A 19,868-nucleotide genomic window follows, 5' to 3' on the forward strand; every position below is an offset into this window, starting at 1 on the left:
GACTACTATTCTGGTAGCAAGAGCATCTTTCTTATATGGTAGTCAGCCAAAGAACTCTAATTGGTATTACTACCACACCTATTAATTTCATGGAAAGCCATATTTCCCAGAGGAGTATAATGTTTTTATCTTCTATGAAAAATAAAATATAAAGTCTTCCTATATATAGAATTTAATTATTTGAAAATGTCCTTCCTTTAGACTGTCTTTATTAAAATATTATGATCTTTTTCTTATTTCAAATGGAAGATATAAAACAATATGTCCTTGAGGATAGGCAGAAGTTAGGCATAATTTATTAACTTTAAAAATTTGAAGATAAATAAGATCAGAGCAAAATAAAATACTGCCTTAACGTGTTTTAATGTCTTTTGGACTTAATTTCATTTTAATTAGAGTTTGTTTTCAAAGATTACTCTTACTCAGTTGAAAGACTGACAAATGCCAATCATAACATTTTAAAGGGATTTGATATACTGTAAGAAGTAGTTTTGATTAAAATAGAAGTCTGGACAGAAACAAAAACAAAGATGTTTCATTTAAAGGAAAGAAAAGGAGATTATAATTGTTAGCTCAAAACTTTTTTTCCACTTAAAGAAATACCGTGTGATATTAACTGTATAAAAAAATGTAGGCCTGTCCCCAAATGCTCATATTTCCTGCTTCCTATTATGGCAAATATGGGGCAGGAGAATTGGAGGATACTTATAAGGGAAGATTGGGCATTTACATCTTTTATTATTCACATTGAAGAGTGCTCCAGTTAAACTTTAATTTTCAGTAAAATTAATCGCAATAAATGTAGATCATTTATTGTCTAGAATGTATTTCAAAATTGATAACTATTTGCCAGGGCCCTGAGGCCAGTATAGCCCTCCAGCAAGAGATGATGATGAGGGCCTAAGGAGAAGGAAGAAAAGAGAGCGATTTTACAGTAGAATCCATTGAATTTCATAATTTTGTAAGTGAAAGGAGCCTATAATGAAACAAGACTTCCGGCTTTGGTGACTGGACGGATGGTGATGTTTGGTGGTAAGTTACAGAACACTGGAGGGGGTAGTACCAGTTGGAGAATTGGGGACAATACAAATGTTGAAGATACATATGGAGGATCTAAGTTGACATTTTTTTACTTTAGAAATCTATAGTTTTAGGGGAAGATTGATAGTAGAGATACATATTTGGGATCTTCAGCAGATGGCTGGTAACTGAACACATGGGAGTAAATCAGGTCCTCCAGGAAAACTCCCAGAGTCAGAGGGATAACTCAAGTCTCTCACCAATGTCAAGTGCAGAGGGAATAGGTTAAAGCCAAAACTCTGGGCAATGCCAGAAGAAAATCCTTTTTTGTTTTATTTGATGGTTATTTATTGATACACTCTAAGAGCAGCAATAATGAATTTTTTAAAATAGCTTTAGCACATCATCAGATAATGTAAATCCTCAAGGAGGGAGAGGATGCCATTAAAAATGTCTGTTTAAAAAGACATTCCTGGCCAGTTTCCAGGACTGTGAAATAGGAAAGACATATAAAAGCCTTCCTCTGCTCTTATTCCGTGGACTAGCTCATGGACTAGAGAAGTCTTCCCTTTTTCAGCCTGACAGCCTAACGGAAAACTGTTACCCAAGTGTGTCATGTCTGTTTGGAATCAAGTTGTGAAGAAAGGAGCCCCTCTCCTAGAAATATCGATTTTGTGATTAAGAGCAAGACACTCTTTTTCTGATCATTCAGTTTGGGGAATGAGGTATGGTGAGAGAGACATGTGGGAGTTACTCTACTATAAAAACGAAACGGCTGACAAGTGTGGAACAGTGGCACATCTTCTGGAAAGACTGAAGTGGTGAAAGATAGTCCTTTATATCATATTTTAGTTGGCTTTCGCAATCCCTTCTAGCTTTTGCCATTATTCCACTTAATTCAAAAGAAACAAATCAGTGTTGCCAGTTCTTTCTCAATTCCTCAGTTAAAGCAAAGACATGGGCACTAACATTCTTGAACCCTAATTCTAGTTTTAGCAATTTTCTCCATGGAGTCAGAGGGATAACTCAAGTCTCCAACCAATGTTACCACCTGCAAAAAAGGATGCATCAGAATTTGAAAGAATAATTAGATGTGCTTGGAATAGAAATCTAATGAACATGAGTGTACAGCTAAAAGAATTTTTACTGTTTTGGGAACCTAAAACGGTTTACTAGTAAATTGCATTCGACCCTGGACTCACGCCATATTCCCTGTGTTAACGATGCAGTTGGCTGTAGAAACTTGTGGTTGGGGTCCAGTTCAGTGCCTGAAGGACATCCTCATCGCTATGTCTGTTGAGGAATTGAGTAGACCCAGAACTGAAGCCCATAGACAAGTATGAGCTGGAGATAAAGTCTTAAGAGAAGTCACCAGGATGACAGTTAAAGCACGGCATTAGCCACAGTTACCCACAGAGTGTATACATTCATAATGCAAGACTCTAGACAAGTCTGGCAGTTATGGGGCAGATAGAGGAAGATCCCAGAAGCAGACCAAGTCACTCCTATTATCTCTTCCATAACTGAGAAGTCAAGGGAGTAATTTTATTTATTTATTTATTTATTTATTTATTTATTTATTTATTCATTCATTCATTTATTTTTGGAGTAAATTTAAAAGAATGGGAGTGATCGACTGTATCCTTTGCAGCTGAGAGAACTCTTAAGATAAGATCTGAAGAATCTCCACTGGTTGATGCCAAAGGGCTGGTCTGCTTGAGGCAAATGTTGGAAGAACTGTCACAGGATTTACTTTGTGTCCCTACCAGAGGGTAGAACCAGAGGCTCAGGGTGGCAGCAGAAGTTAGACCATCTTATAGAGATATGAAAAGGAATTCTTCCCTTGGGTAAAAGCTTACCTGTAAAGCTTCTTAACTCTTCTGGAAATCTAATATCCCGCTATGCTAGCTAGTATCAAGCTTACCCAACTTTGAATAACTGGCAATAGGGCTTGAATGATAGGATTTTTTACTCTGCTCTTAGGGTCCTTCCTTAGTTAGAAGTGGTAACATCTTCAAGTTGGATACTCTGAATCATTAGGCAAGCCATTTTAGGTGCCCAAAGGAACATGTGCCCTTTCATATACACACTCTTAGCCAAAGCAGCAGCGTATAAATAACCTATACTCATCTGGTTAGCATTTCACTTTGCTTTTTGACTTTTAATTCAAACTAAACGTTAATATAAGAAGTTTTGATAAGAACCCATGAACTTCATCCTTTTAAGAAGGTAGTGTAGCTCTCTTCCTGTAGTGTAACCATAGCAACTGACAAGGAACAGAGAAAGGAAGCTTTCACACATGCTGTGCTAATTAATCCTGTCCTACAGTTTCCCTTCAGCTGGAGGATGCAGTTTAATAAATTTTGCATGAGTAAGTGTGTTTTGATGCATGAACTGTATAAATACATAGCAATAGCTTTACTAAAAATATTTATTTAAAAATGCAGTTGTAACCCAACGCAGCCAATAAATATAAATAAAGAAATAAATAAATTTATAAAAATGCAGTTGTATATTGCTACTTCAGGGTGTACTTTTTTTTTCTTTTGAGTCGTTTTAATAATTTGCTTCCTCCCTGAAAAGTTTTAGGATTTATTTATCTTTTTAACTGAATAGAAATATTTTTAGGGTGAAAGCCTATTGTTTAACAATATACAGGACACTTTCCACAAGAATTTATTTTAATTGACTCAAAGTGAGATGTGAAAGAATTTTTCTCAAGTAATGCAGAAAGAGTGTATCTTAAAAATGTAATAACATTCTTCAATATGACACATTTACATGCAAACCATTTTAAGAAACTGCCTTAACACATTGAAGAGTTAGATACTGAAAACTCATTTTCACTGTTTTGGAAAGTTATGCGATCTGTGCGAATGGAGTTTGGGCAGTCCTTGACCTAAACATATGAGATGGAGAAAACTATGTAGACAAAGAGCTTTTTCTGTTTATATTTTTCAGAAATAGTTAACCAGTTTTACAGACTTATATTCAGAGTGAATATAATTGACCTGAAGTCACATACCATTATTTAGATTTATACTATTTCTAGGTTAATTTGAGGTCTGTTTCTCCCTTTAAAACTGGGAATGTCACGGTTTTCTGTAACCAGTCTGGGCTTCTGAGCTGTCAAGAAAATCTCAGATTTTTTCATTCTCCTATCCCTCTGGCCTAGCTTTTTGTCAACAGGGCCTTGGCAAAACCAAGGGAATCCAGCCTGAATGTTTTTGGCATCCCATTTGCCTTGACAACAGCATACGGAACGAGTCAGAACCTATTTCGGGACTTGTGCTTAGCTCTTTGGTCTGTATAGAAACATGTTCATTTGAGGAACTAAACCTTTTGGTGGGGTTGCTAAACTCTGGAAACACTTTACCACCCTGATTGTTTTATCTGTTGTTCAGTTTTGCCTGCTTTGAAATAGGATAAAACCTTTCAGAGAAAAGAAGTAGACATTATTGTGGAAATCTATTATCAGAAATAGTTGTTCCATTCATGTGCAGAAAAGTTAGGGACCCTATATGTGTATGTATGGTAGGTTGTGTATAACCTGCACATTTTAATATGGAATACTTATAAACGTTAGTCAACTTATCATATGCCATTGTGTTGTTATAAAAACTGCATGGTAGGAAAAATTGAGTTATTGTAACCATTGTTGAACTAGTTAGAAACTCATTGTCTCACTAGCTGCCCTATTAATTTTAACATTTACATATAATACAGTAAAGGGAATACCAAGTGTTTAATAAGCATAAAAAAAGTTATGTTCATAAGTACTACATAAAAATTTAAATAATCAAAACATTAAAATGAATGTGTTATGGTAGATTCATTGTAAAAATGTTTATTTGCTTTGAGCATCACAGTGATAAATAATACTTTACACTTGTAATTAATGAACATACCCAAATAGAAAGCTATAGTACAGATTTTTTTTTTTTTTTTTGGCTTAAACAATACAGATTTATTTCTCACAATTCTGGACACTAGAAGTCCAAACTCAAGTTATTGACAGATAAGTTTTCTTCTGAAGCCTCTCTCTTTGGCTTACAGATGGCCACCTTCTTTCTGTGTCTTCACATGGTCTTTTCTCTGTGTTTGTGCATGCCTGGTGTCTCTTCGTATGTCCACGTTTCCTCTTATAAGAACACCAGTCAGTATGAATTAGGGACCACCCTAGTGGCCTCATTTTAAACTTAATCACACTTAAAAGCCCTATCTCCAAATACAGTCACATTGTGAGGTACTAGGGGTTAGGGCTTCAACATAGGAAGTTTGGTGCGGGGGACACAGTTCAGTTCAGAGCAGAAAGTACATATGGCCTGCATTGTATTAATCTCCTTATTTATAATTTTTTCCCTTAATTGTTATGGATTCATGTTACCTTCTGGAATGGTTTCCATAGCCCAATGCAGCTTTGCTTTCACTCACCTCTTTTCTTTTCTTTTCTTTCCTTTTCTTTTTTCTTTTCTTTTCCTTTCTCTCTCTTTCTCCAGATTTTTTTGTTTTAAAAAATAACATCTATAGATTTTGTGATTTTTAAAGGAATTATGTATTCATTGTATAAAACTTAGAAAAAACTCAGAAAAACTTATTAAATTAAAAAACTAGATAATCCTGTATTCCAGAGCTAACCACTCAAGTTATTCAAATATATTTTCCACCAGTCTTTTTTCAGTGCATAAGTACTTAAGGTTGTGAGGTCAAACTGCATGTAGTTTATTGCTTAACATATTATTGTGACCACTTTCTCAATTTTAAACATTCTTAGAAAATAATTTAATTTTATTATATCTCATCATCTCCAAGTACCAGATTTATTTAATTATTCCTTTGTAATTATTTGTTTATGTGGTTTTCAAATGAGCCTCCTGAATAAGCATTTCTCTGTGAATGTTTGACAGAACCATGAAACAAAAGAAGTTTTGGAAAAACCCTTTGAGAAAAGAGTCATATTCTCTTCTTTCAGATCCACAGTACACATTAGCAAAATTAAGGGCACTGACAATTCTCACAGTATGGAGACCTGTTTTACTTTTTAAATCATGTTTTCTCAAAGTTATTTGACCTTGGAACGTTTTCTTATAACACTTATTTGTAACTCTCAGAACTAAAGTGCCATGAAACATTCTTTGGAAAGTCCAGGAGATTTCTAAGCTTCGTATAATATCTAATAGTTTATGAATCAGTTGTTTACTCTCCTGGGATTTTTTTTTCAGATTCTTGGTGCTTTATTAGGAAATATAAATTATTTATTGGTTATTAGCATATATTTGAAACAGGTAGACCACAATATGCTTTCCCCAACCTTTCCAGTAACCTTGACATTGCATTCGTGATTCTGTATTATAATATCACGTTTGACCTTTTAAAACTGTGAACATTCAAATTTAAATTCCCTTGTTTTATTAATGCCTATTAAACTTCTCTATATTTCATGTAACCCACAGGTCTTGCAAGAGCAAAATCCGTCCCTAGCCACACATACTCCAATGAGGTGGTTACCTTGTGGTACAGACCTCCAGATGTCCTCCTGGGCTCGACAGAATATTCCACCTGCCTTGACATGTGGTGAGAAATGGAAGCTTTACTCTAGCTAATTTATCTGCAGTGCTTGGTCTGGGTCAAGCCTAGACAAACATCCTAACAGTTTGAATGAAGATTAATGGTGCTGGAGTGTTTGCCTGTGTGTGGCAATACCGCTGGAGTTTTTGAAAACATAATTGGGAATGCTCCCTAATCAGGGACTCCCTTACAGATGGTGTCTGGTAATGGTTCTTGATGGACAGGGGCAGAGACATTTTTCTAACTGTCAGTTCAGTGATTTTTCTCCCTAAGGGTCTTAATTTGTGGCTTGATTTTATAACAGTGAAGTGTGTATCTCCCAACAGCAGGGTTGAAAGTAGTAGGAGCATGTTTAAATTCACAACAAACTCAGATAAGTGGTCTGAAAATTTTGCTGTGACTGTTAGGTACTAGATTTGGTACAGTATACTCCTGAAAACTGTTGGTACCAATTATCCAAAATGAAATAAAACAATTACTTTTTAAAACCATCAGAGTAAATTTAATTAATAGAGTCACCGTTTTACGCAGTGGGTTAGCAAAACTTAAAAATCTATTATAGGAGGCCCAAACACTGGCAAGATTTAATGTATAATTATCATTATTATTAATGATAAACTATGATAAGTTTCCAATCTAGTGTGATCTAAATCAAATAAGAGAATAACCTTATTTTTGGCAATCAGGAAAGGCTTAATAGGGAATGTTGAAATGTCATTTATTAATAGACAGATCCCTTTTCTAGACTCACAATTGTGTTTAAAGTAAAACAGTTCACATAGCACATGGCTGTTTGATAGCAGGAATCATCTTCCATGAATGATGAGGACCCACATACAGAATTCAGCTACATGTTCACATAATGTTTATGACCTCAATAAAGCTTCAGCATGTGTCGTTTATCTTCCTGCCATGTACTTACTTCACTGCTCTACCCTCAATAATCTTGGCTTTTAGTAAATTAGGCTGTGACGAGGCCTGGCTTCTTCCCTGATGTTTTTGATTCAAACATTCTATGGAGAGAAAACAATCAAGTTCCTTGCAATGTAAGACGCAGTGTAGATTTACTTAATTTAGATTCCAGCGACCCCTTAGGATTGGGATTTGGGGATTTGTGAAAGCCACTGAAAATATATGCAACATTTTGTGTACACGTGGATATATTTATTTTTATGGGGTGTAGATCTGTAGCTTTCAAGAGCTATAAAAGAATCTGGGTCATGAAACAGCCTAAGATCTATTGCCATAAATTTTGCAATGCCTTGTAATAAATCTAATACCACTGTAATGCATGCTCCAAAACGCCGAGAATAAAGACAACCATCTATCATTGAGGAGCTAAGCTAATCCATTTTTTTTGTCACACTTCTTGGCTTTTTTTTTTGGACAGTTGTTTATACAATTAAATGGGGGTTTTTTTGGTTTTTTTTTTTTTTCCTAAGGCTAATAAGCAGGGGCTTGAACAAAACAGATATTTTGATCATTAGTTGTAATGGAGGAAAAGATTGGAAATAAAGGTCAATGAGTGCATCCAGATATCGATAACTAACTGTCTCATTCCCTTCCTTCTTCCTGCCTCATAGTTGAAAGTTGGCTATGCAAATAATCATTACTTAATATTCTTGAGTTAGGGAGTATTTTTCTCTATTTTTTGAGAGTGGAAACTCTAGATTGTCTTTCAGTGAGGTCAGTTAAGGACTCTGCTAATAGAACACAGTGTGGGAACGTTTGTGGCTTGGAGCCAGCTTTGTCTTAGTTGCTTGGCAGTGCAGTTAAGACTCTACCCTCAGAATGGGGAGAAGCTATTTTTTATACACTAGTGGCTAATTTTTCCCAAACCTGTGAAAGTGCTCTTTAAAATACAAAGAACCACATGGGTTGTGACTTGCTAATATGTCTGTCTGTGATATGTAGTGTTTGACTTCCAGTCTGTGCCTCTCCACAACCCCCCGCCCCCAACCTTTCTTTGACACGCATGTGCCTGTTTGTGTCTGTTCTCTTAAGGAAGAAGGCTTGGTTGCCTTCTGCCAACTTGCTTTAAACAGAGACATAATGAAGCATAAGAAGAAGATGGTTATTTAAGTGGAAGGGAGGAAAACTGATATGAAATAGTAGACCCCAAATGCCCTTTTGTCTGCATGCCAAGATTATTCATTGCCAAAAACAAACAGTAAATGTGTTGTGTTGGAGCAGTTTCCTATGCTTATTGGCTCTTCATTTCTAAGCCCTAAAATCTGAGTTATGTCTATGCTATGCCTGTCACTCTGAATCTGATTTCATTCCAAGCCATTCTAAAAGCCATTTGGTTATTTTCCTGTAAGTCAGGTAAAACGTATGTATTTTTCCAGTTACAGAAAAGTTCACAGGGCACTGATTTCTGCATAATCAGTGACCTTGATGCTGGGTATTCAAAGATCTAGAAATGGGACTATAATTGAGTCATGTCTCAGCTGCACCAAAGAGAAGTGCAAATATTAACCCGTAGACAATAGCAGGGAGGCAGGTGGCAGTGCTTTCAGGCTGTTTTTACAGTTCATTTACCATCCTGGGGCAGTAGGGTAGTAACGAAAACCTAACGATCCCTACACAGTGCTACAATTTCCAGTTTTCTGTTTAAATAGCTTTGGGCAATAAAAACATTAATGAAGGCACGCATTAACATTGGCAGCAAGTGATGGAAATCAGAGCTGTTCCTGTTATGATTTACTGCTCTAGGTCTCCAGCACAGTGGCGATGTATGAATATACTGTGCGATTTGAGAACTCATCAAGAAGGATAGTTTTTGATACCTTTGTCTGCCTCCATGAAGGAGGGTTTAAGCAAAGGAATCAAATTGTACTTTGTCTCGTGTGTAACTTCCCTTAATTCTTGGATTTTATAACTCTTTGAAAGTCAAGGCATGGGAAATCATCTTTAAGCTTCTAAACCAAAAAGGCTTACCAAGTACTGAAAACCACATTAAGAGAGGTGCAAATGTGAAAAGGAGCTTATCTGTGTAGTTCCTCCCTTGTCAAGGAGTTCCGCTCTAGCTGTCGAGGTCATTGCTCTAAATAAGCCTTATATTCCTTTATAGAAGCTCATAAATATGTTTAGAGTGGCATTTGTTTTCTAAAGCAGAAGGTCACTTGGGATTATTTTCAGGGATTAATTTTTAACATATGGTGACTAAGTTGTCTGTAGCTAATAAGTATCTCATCATTACGGTGCTGTGGGGAGCGCACAGTATATAGTGGTACCATCTTGTGTCAATTCCAGTGCTCCTCAGCACGATGTGTAAAGAGTGATAGCATGTCGGTCTCTCCCTTTCATCATCTTTTCCAAAGCTAATTAACATATTAACTATGCTTGTCAAAATGTGGGGCAAATCATTTATAAATAAGCCTGTCAAATATAATGAGATTGCATATTAAATCACCCTTTTCTCTATTATATCTCTGATTTAGGATTAAAATTAATTTATTTAAAATTGTAGCAGCTGGGTGGTTACAAAAAAATTTCCATACCAATGTTGATATATAGAAAAATGTTTGCATCAAAATTGATTTTGCATATATCAGAAAAGAAATTGCCTATTGAGTATTATAAGGGCATTTAGCCTTGAATTTTATTAAATGAAACTGATTACCATACATATTGGCAAAGTTCTGCCGTGATCCTTAGTGATCTCTCCTGAACCAAGGAGATTTATGTAATAAAATAAAGTTTCCTAAGAACTCAGGTTTACCAGTGTTTTTTTGTTGTTGTTGCTGTTTTATTTGGGCAAATATACCTTTTTTTTTTTCAGATGTTTATTGGAGTATCATTACTTTACAGTGTTGTGCCAGTTTCCGCTGTAGAGCAAAGTGAATCAGCTGTATTTATACATATATCCCCATATCCCTTCCCTCTTAAGCTTCCCTCCCACCCTCTCTGTCCCACCCCTCTGGGTCATCACCAAGCATCAAGTTGACCTCCCTGTACCAGTGTTTTAAGAGAAAGAATCATAAATGAATCCTACTGTAGTGTCCACCTGGAAAATAAATTTATTCGATATGAGGTCATATCCTGAGTAATTGACTAATGGTAATAATAATAATTGAGTCTTAAGCAATAGTAATAACAATGGTAACAATAATAGATACTTCTATTGAACACAAGCTGTATTCCAAGTCCTCTTATGCATTTTAATTACTTACCTACTGTTGCATGATACAGTGAAAGAAAACAAAACCTAGAGAGACTAAATATAGTTAGTAAATAGAGCAAACATTCAGACTCCGAGCTAACCCACTCCAAAGCCCTTTCTCCTTATAAGATATTACATAATCTCTTAAGATGATTTATAAGCAATTGCTTTTTATTTTACTAGTGAAATGACTTCAAAACACAAATAAGTAAAATACCTCTTTGAGAATTTAGGTTATGCTGTGAGTCATGTTGGATCCTTTGCATGCTTCAAACAGAGTGGGTGGCTTTCCCTCTCACACAACAGTGTCACAGACTGCTTTCTCTCCTCACATCAATATTCTATATTATATAATGTTATTCAGGGTGGAGTTTTTTTGAAATAAACTTAAGACGTGAATCATTGAATTGAATACATTTTCATGGGACCAATATCTGTACTGGCAAGTATATTCCCCATTCCTAACCATTACTCATTTACCACTTCTGCTAAAATGAATGTGTCCATTTAAAAAAGAAGGCTAATAAAAAATGAGAATTTGAGTTCATGGGCTACATAAAGTCATCTATCTGTCAACATTATTTACACATTTTCTAATTAATCAGGTCATAAGACCAAGGAGGATTCAAATTAGTCACTGTCAAAAGTAACAACTCTTTAAGAGCTCTTGAAAGCTGCTCAAATAATACATGAGCCAAAGGACTTGCTGCTGTAGCCACTGACAATGCAATGGAACAGAACAAAAGAACAAGGATAGTCAGAAGTGTGTCCCGGGGGGCGGGGGGGGGGGGTGAAGGCTGAGTTCCTGGTGGCAGCCATAGTTTCTGAGCCACTCCCACTACTGAAGTCCCCTAAAATTAGGATGACCGTAGAGTATATCATCCATACCAGGATACCTTTCAGGTTTAATAGTAATTCTGCTAGGAAAATAGATGTAAAACAGGGATTTAACTGTGATATGGTCGTCTTTCTCATGAAGCACTGGAGCAATAGTTTGTTAAATACTAGTAGTCAGAAGAGGCAGTGCGTTTGAATGCTTAATTTACACCAGAGGACTGCTGGCTACAAACTCAAATTCCTTGTGGAAAACTTCTGTTATATTGCTTTATAACACATTATCTCCAAAAGTGCAATTCTCTACTATTAGATTATTATGACATTGTGGAGTGGCTGCCAAAGTGCAGCATTTAGCGATGGCTTTGGAAAGCTGAAGGGAACCAGTTCTCTTACCCTACCAAAAGCTTAGCCTGCTTTATTTTTACATCCCATGTTGTTTATCAGTGTGTGTTTGTGAGAGAAAGTGTGTATGTTTGTTTTCAACGGATATGTTTGGTCACTTGTTAATGATGTGTTAGCTGAATCATAACATATAAAATGAGGCATTGTATATAGTCTTCACTACTAAATATTTTAAAAACCAATAAAAATTCTCCTATTTGTATCAAAGCTGACAAAGTAATTGGTTACCCAAAACTGGTTTTTGGATAATTTTTAAATAGCCAATCATGATGACCAAGGTTCGTGATACTAAGATAGCCCTTGGTATACTTAAATGCCTCACTGGTTCATGAGAATAGCAAGAGATGGATAAATGGGAAATTCTTTAAGAAATATATGACTCCAAAAATGTTGAAAATAATGTTCTTAACAGCTTTTAGAACATCAACCAGCCAAGCTAAATATTTTGTATTTCTATTAAAGTATACCATCCAAGGGTGCTATAGGAGATATCAAAGAAATAGAAACTGCTGTATTCGATTTTCGGGAGATTAACATAACTGTCTATGTCTAGAGAATTGGAGAGAAATTTTGGCCCAGAATGTTCCCATCTTATGTGCAAGCATGTGTTTCCTTTGGAAATATATAGGTTAGTACTCAGAATTTGAAGAACATTGGATGTTCACTAGCGCCTTTTATGTTTTATAAGTTGATATTTTTTCATTTAGAAATTGATTCTGTGATCTTGGCAACTAGCAGTGGTCTGTTGTGTAAAGAAGCAATGTTATAATAGAAAACAGGTTGAAAGCCTAAATTAGGTTCTGTCTCTGCCACTCCTCACCTATGCGAACTTAATTGACCAAATCCCTTAACTATCCTTATCTTCAGTGTCCAAATCAGAAAACTTTGATAATTAAATCTATTTCAGATATAACCAGTAACTAATAGCTTTCATAACAGTAACAATAACAAAAGAAGCAATCTCCTGCCTCACTCACACTCACCCTCTAATCCTATTTCTCAGAAGCAACTACTACTTTCAACTCCTTTAGGATATATCTCCATATGTCTTAAATCATTGTTTATATTGCTATCTATTAATGTACTATTCTAGACATTGCTAAGTAGGTGTATAGTAGACAAAGATTTAACTTTCTTCCATCAACCTTCCCCCAGTCCACCTTCATCTCATTCTCTCAATATAGAATCTCTATCACATTTTGAAATAATATGTAAATATTATTCATGGTGAAGTCAAGTAGTATTCATGATTATGTATCCTTTCTTGTATAACCTTTTGCTTTTCCTGGACTTTATAATTGTCTCTGATTTTTATTAGTCTAGTTGTCTTTGTCCCTACTGTTATATACGATTTGTCAATTATATATGAAAAATATTTTATAAATGCTCAAACACATCAGCAAATCTGTCAATCCCATTTAATTTTCTTGACATCTCCCTCCCTCAACCTTTTCCTTAAAACTTTCCTCTCTTGGCTCTCTGATTTCTTGCCTTAGTACCGCTGAACATCTCTCATCTTAGGACTTCCATTTACCCCCTCTCCAGCTGTTGTAGGTCCTAAGCTAGTTATTCTCTGTTTCCTTCCAATGCTGTTCTCTGCCTGCTTCTGCCCTGCCCTATGCCCTGGGTGGCTGAACCCGGGGGAGTACATCCTCCAAGCTGCCTTAGCTGCTAGTTTCCAGCTGAGTTCAGGTAGCGACCAAGTGAGAGATTTGGGATAGTCATTACTATTTCTTTCCTGCTTTACCCCACATTTCTGGGAATGGCTAACTACAACTTCTGTGGGGAAGCACCTCTTTCATGGTTCCAGCTGTCAATAGATTTCAATAACACTTGGCCTTTTTGATTGTAGGGGCAATAATGGCTTTTAGTTTTCATTTTTGTTTTTTGGCTTGTGGGATTGTAGCTCCCTGACCAGGGATTGAACCTGGGCCCTCAGCAGTGAGAGTGCGGAGTCCTAAGCACTGGACTGCCAGCCAGGAATTCTTGGCTTTTAGTTCTAAGGCAAGTAATGGCTTCCCGCTGTTTCAATGTCTTACTAGTTCTGTTACACCTCTGTAAGTCATAAATTCATTAGAGTCTATTCTGGGTTGACTTCATTTTCTTTGTGACCTTTACTGATTATAGATTCCTTGTTTCCTGGACTCCTTGTCTTCCTCCTTTAGTTTCCTAAGAAAGAATGCATTAGAGATACAAGTTTTCAAACTCTAGGTTTTCTCAAGATGTCTTTATTCTGCTCCCACACATGACTGATAAACTTTGGTTGAGTATATAATGAGGTTTCTTTTTCCCCTCAGAATTTTGAATGTATTGCTTAATTTCTTTAGAGCATCTAGTACTGCTGCTGAAAAGTTTGATTCCATTCAGACTGGCAATCATTTGTGTGTCTGGTCATACTTTCTCTCTGAAAAACATTAGGTTCTTATATCTATCCCTGGTAATCTGAAATTGCTTGACAATGAGCTTTGATTGTGTCTTTTTCAGTTGCTGCCAATAGATGCACAGACCAATTCAACTCATTTTTTAACTTAATTCCTCTTTTTTCAGCTCTGTGCCTCACCCTGCTCTCACCTTTTATCCTCAATTTGAGGTCTTTCAGATTTAATTTCTCCAGAGGACAAACACTCCATGTCTTGCAGGTGGGTTGGGGTGAGAGATGGTCAGAGAAGGCATGGGTCAACTGGTTTGTACAAACTTTCAATCCTCCACCCTATTTCCAGTTGTCAGACTCAACTTCACACTTTCTAGAACTTATGTCTCCAAGTCCTGTGCCTTTTCTAAGTTGTAGATAAATATTCTATCTATAACTTGAGAAGTTGTAACTCCCTATGGTCTGCCTAGATTGCCACACCTTCATCCACAACTTCTGAAAAAGAAAAATTCTCTCTCATCCTGTGTGTCTCCTCATCTATCTATTTTATCCTTATTTAAAATGTTACTCCTTAACTGATACTTCAGTCACTTTGGGGAGGGAGGGGGAATTTGTATACATTTTACTGAATGTCCTATTCTTGTTGATAACTTAGTATCCATGGCTTTACTTATGGACAATTGACTGCTAAGGTTCTTGTCCTGTAGAAAATTGTGATTTTGCTCGGCCACAGATTTGAGTTGCAAGTGCTGATGAGTGGGAGCCAATCAGACAGCACGGTGCAGGCAGGAGCCTCTTGACTGCCAGCATCTTAGGATGGTGCTGGAAATTTGTAATCCTTACCATTTAACTGTTAATGCAGTAATGACAACCTGATTTATGAAAACAAATTTGAAAAGAAAGCAATGCACTTTTTTGGCAAGCTAGTAATGGAAAGGAATAAAAAGTGAAATGATAGTTTTTTAAAAGATAAAAATTTTACATGAGTTGAAGGAAGTGATTGAAGAAAGTAGTTCTTTGAATCAATGGCATATGTGAATCCAACATGAGCTTACTATTAAAACAAGCAGAAGCAATTAGTGAAACTCTTTCAACAAATGTTCCAGTCAATATAAAGTTTCTAATCCATTGAAGGTGAAAAGGTAGACTGTTCACTTACATGCACAGGGAAGATGTGAGAGAATGGAAATGTGATTGGAGAGAAGCTAGGGACTTATATAAACATCATTGTTGCTAAAGGAATTTGGGTGTATATACTGTTCGTTGAAGGATGAAAGTGGGGACTTCAGTGCTGTTGTGACATTTGTGAATTAATTCCTCAGGACACTGCATTATCTAGCATGTACTTTAATTAGGAATCACGTTTTCATTTATTGGTATTCTGCTGTATGAATTAATGTAACTTAAATATACTAGTAGCTTTCTTGATTTTAGACACTATATTATGTAATTGATAAACTTATTTTGTATTTCTTTTCAGTTTTGTTCTTCAAATATAATGTCCTATTGGTAAAAGATGTCATTGGGGGAGAAAAGAAATAGTATAATAATTGAAAAAGAATTGGAGTCAAACTTAACTAAACCAGTCTATCAGTGGCCAAGAAACACCCTGCTTTAAATTCCATTAAAATATAAAACAAAACTTAATTATAGTCTGTGACATGCACTTAGTAATTACTAAGGCCAGAATCTGAGTGGCTTTCTGTTTTCCTATACACATGGGGATTGTTCATCTTTTGCTACGGCATTTCATATTTCTCTGTATTTCCATGTGAGACAGTAGATTCTAAGAATGAGATATTCATATAACTGCATTTTCTGTAGAGCTTGGCAAGGCATTTCTATTCTTTCTCATTGATAATTGAGTGGTTCTTCCTTGATAGCTAGCTTTCACCATGTTTGCTTCTGAAGACAGAATATATTCATAGCCTAATGTAGACTCAGCAAATTGAAAAACTTTATTATATCAACTGTATAAATTTTCATCTGTCATATTTAATCCTAGCATGTTTAATTTAGAAACCATTTCAGAATTTTAGCAACCTAGTGAAATCAATTCATAATTCTGTTTTATTATGGTTTTATGGCCATCTTATACTCCTGCCTACCAAATCTGAAGATTCTTGGTTATGCTGTTCACACTAGCTGGTTGGTGGTGGCACAGAGGAAAAAGAACCTCTAGAATCCCAGGGCCAGCCCCCTTCCCACAAAGCTCTCCCTTACACAACATCATTATCTTTGGTCATTCATTCATTCATTCACTTAACAAAACCTTACAGAATGTCCAGAAGTCCAAGAGTGAAAAAGACCTGGTCCCTGTCCTTAAGCAGCACCCACTAGTGCCACAGCATCACACAACTCCAGGGGGCATCATTCATATTGTAGTCTGTATGCAGTATCTAACCTATACAGCCACATTCTAGGGCAAGTCCTTGAGGATATTCCAGGAAGTCCACAGACATCACCAAAACATGGACAATGAGGATTTACAGTGGGAAGGTTTTTGCCTTCAGGTCTTCCATATATTATCTAAGATGGTTGTCATAGCAGGTGATTGTCAAACATTTCACTGTCAAATAGCATCCATCTAGTTGTGTATCTTAGTGGTGCTCATTTCAGCGTTCTTAACCATAGACCGTCAGAAGTCCAGCTATGCCATTTGATGACTAGAACTAAATATATCAACTTATCACTCTGTAAACTGAAGTTCAGAATTCTTTTTTCAGGAGAGTAATTTACATGACGATTTCAGCAGTGATTTGTCTTTGCAATATGCTAGATATGGTTTCTCTAAAAAGATTGCTTGAATGGTCATTTGTTTTGATCTTTAAAATAATTACCCATGAACAATTATTTCCGAATTCCCTACATTATTTCAGAACTATTAGTACATTTACAGGGAGAAATCCTATGACTTCCTTGTTCTGCATCAGCTGTCATATAAACAGAAATTAAAGATGTGGAAAGCTTATTAATTTGTTTTCTCTTGTCCTGCCTGGTCTACAGTTAGTCCTTGGAGAAGTGCTTTCAGTGGTAGCATTTTAAATGACTAATCAAATGGAACCTCTCTTTTCCTTTATTGTTCCACAGTACAAGAAATAATGTTTTTCAGCTATTCAATGCAATATGTTGAGATTTATATTTTTTTCCTTATTGTAGGGCCTCAGTAAGGGCCTTTCCTATTTAAAGTTTTGTATTACTTGTTACTGGTTTCTGGATGTTCCTAGTCTGAATATTCCCAGTTATGTATATAATTTGTGGCTGTTATTTTAAGACTTTATCTCTGGGGTTTTCATTATCTATGGAAGTCTGTTTTCAATTTTCAAGCATCTTTAAACACCCATCTTATTTTCAGTACACTATCAATGGTGATAGACTTCAGTTTTTAAGGATAGTTTTATTGTTTTTTTCTGCCCAAACCTTAGTTTTGAAGACTTTCTTTTGATACTTATCCTTGTTAGCATTTGTGTTACCAGGAACAAGAACAAATTTGCCATCTCTGTTTCTTCTTTTTTAATCTGACCAGACTGACCAAATAAAGACATGTTGTTCTAACTGGGGAGGCAGCATGGCATAGTGAAAGCTCACTGGCCTAGGATTTCGAGTCACAGCTTCACGTTCTGGGGCTGACGTTTAAATATGTAATATGGTTTCTTTACATGTAAAAATCAAAGCATTGTCTCAGGCATTCTCTGAAGTCCCTTTATCTCAAATTTTAGCAATAAATTGTACTGCAGAACCAGAGGTTTCCATGGAGACTGTTGGAATTCCTTCAGTGTGACATAAATGAAGTTAGGGTTTAGATATTTTGGTATAATGACTGAATTGATTTTTTCTAGTGTTTAATTTTATATGATGATATTAGTTCTAAATCAAATTCCTTTCTCTACTTCAGTTTCTTGTGTACACTCCTCAGAATAGTTTGTATAATTCATTCATTTTCTCTTTCTTTCTTTCTTTTTTTCAATTTGAAAGATATTTATTGAACACATATTTTGTACCAGGCACCAGGTTAGGTCCTGGGGCTTATAAAGATAAGAAAGATCCTTCCATGCCTTTAAGCTCAGAAGGAAAAGCAGGGTAATAAACCATAACACAGGTATACGTTAGTACAGTGGTGCCTTGGAGGGGAAGGTGATAAATTTATCCTTGGTGGATGGTTGAGGAGAGGTGGGGGTGGTGGTGTCAGGAAAGGTGTCACCAAGTGGTAATTAGTTGGCCTGACTTGTCAGAGCCATCTTTCAAAGTTGACAAAGCTGGAGTTGAGGACACGTTGGCCAGGCCATAGACAAAACTATACCACCAAGGGGTGAAACAGCTGATATTTGTGGGTGGGGGAGAGGGACATAGTTTAAGAAGCAGGTAGAGGAAAAAGGAAAAAGATGAAGAAGAGAGGAAAGTGGTTGGAAACCAGAATGGAGGAATATTTAGGAATCGTTAGGATGTGACAACTGGATTGAATGAGAGAGATAAGGGAAGGGCAAGGGTTTCAGATGATTCCTGGATTTCTGGCTCAGGTGACTGGACCAGAAAGCAGAAATACAGCTTTGCCATGTGATTAAAAAAAAAAAAATATATATATATATATATATATACACACACACACACATACATAATCATATATATATCATATGCATATTTTAACTATACATTTTCTATATATTATATATTTATACATAAATATATATAAAGTGTATATGTACATACATGCATATACACTAAAATGTATCTGTACCAAAACATATATATACAGAAGTACATACACTAAAATATATCAGCATAGATGTGTGCATATTAAAATGAGCAAGAATTATCATTGTAACTTAGTGAGCATTGTTGCCAGTTGGTACCTTAAGGTGACTGGGCTTCTAGATCTTTCCAGTCAGTCTTATTGCCGATGTGGACGCTGGTAAAGGGCTCCTTCTTACTGTCTGGTCCCTCCTCTCCAGTCTCAGCAGGCCACCCTGGGCCTTGGTTTTATTGAGCTACGTTAGCTTCCCATACTTAATCCTTTGCTTTTGTTTAATTTTTGTTGCGACATGCCTCATTTGTAAGTACAATTCTTAGAGATATAATTTCGTTTCATAGTTTGAAAAATAACTCTTAAAGTTTCCCCATATAGAAGTTTATGTTTTTGAACTGAATGTTCTCTCAGATGGGCTTTTACCCACAGTCTAGTGTTTGGATTAGCTTTGTTTTCATTCCTTGAGAGCTGAGCAGTCTATAGAAGTATTTGACTAAGATATATTGTGCCTATCTGTGCCTAATGAAGCACTAACCACAGTAAATGATGAGTGACAGTTTAATCAATTCAGTTCCTTCAGTAGTCACCAAGGGCACATGGAGTGTAATTTTTTAATCTTTCACTTTTCAAATACTGCAAATGCCAACATGAAAAGATCACGTTTGTTATGTGTAATAAATTTTCGTACAAGTTTAGCAAAAAAAAACAGAACATTTTTTTTAAAAAGTTTGATCTTTTAGAAGCTAAACTCCTGGGGGGAA

At 36.0% G+C, this 19,868-nt stretch overlaps 1 protein-coding gene across 1 annotated transcript in view; it reads left to right on the forward strand.

The window, feature by feature from the left end:
* Positions 1-19,868, forward strand: part of CDK14 (cyclin dependent kinase 14) — a 534,565-nt gene that overhangs the window by 305,066 nt on the left and 209,631 nt on the right. The window contains exon 9 of the mRNA XM_057732871.1: positions 6,474-6,594. Coding sequence (XP_057588854.1) covers positions 6,474-6,594 — 121 coding nt within the window. The remainder of the gene's footprint in view (positions 1-6,473; positions 6,595-19,868) is intronic.

Source organism: Hippopotamus amphibius, chromosome 4, assembly GCF_030028045.1.
Source record: "Hippopotamus amphibius kiboko isolate mHipAmp2 chromosome 4, mHipAmp2.hap2, whole genome shotgun sequence".
NCBI classification, from domain to species: Eukaryota; Metazoa; Chordata; class Mammalia; order Artiodactyla; family Hippopotamidae; genus Hippopotamus; species Hippopotamus amphibius.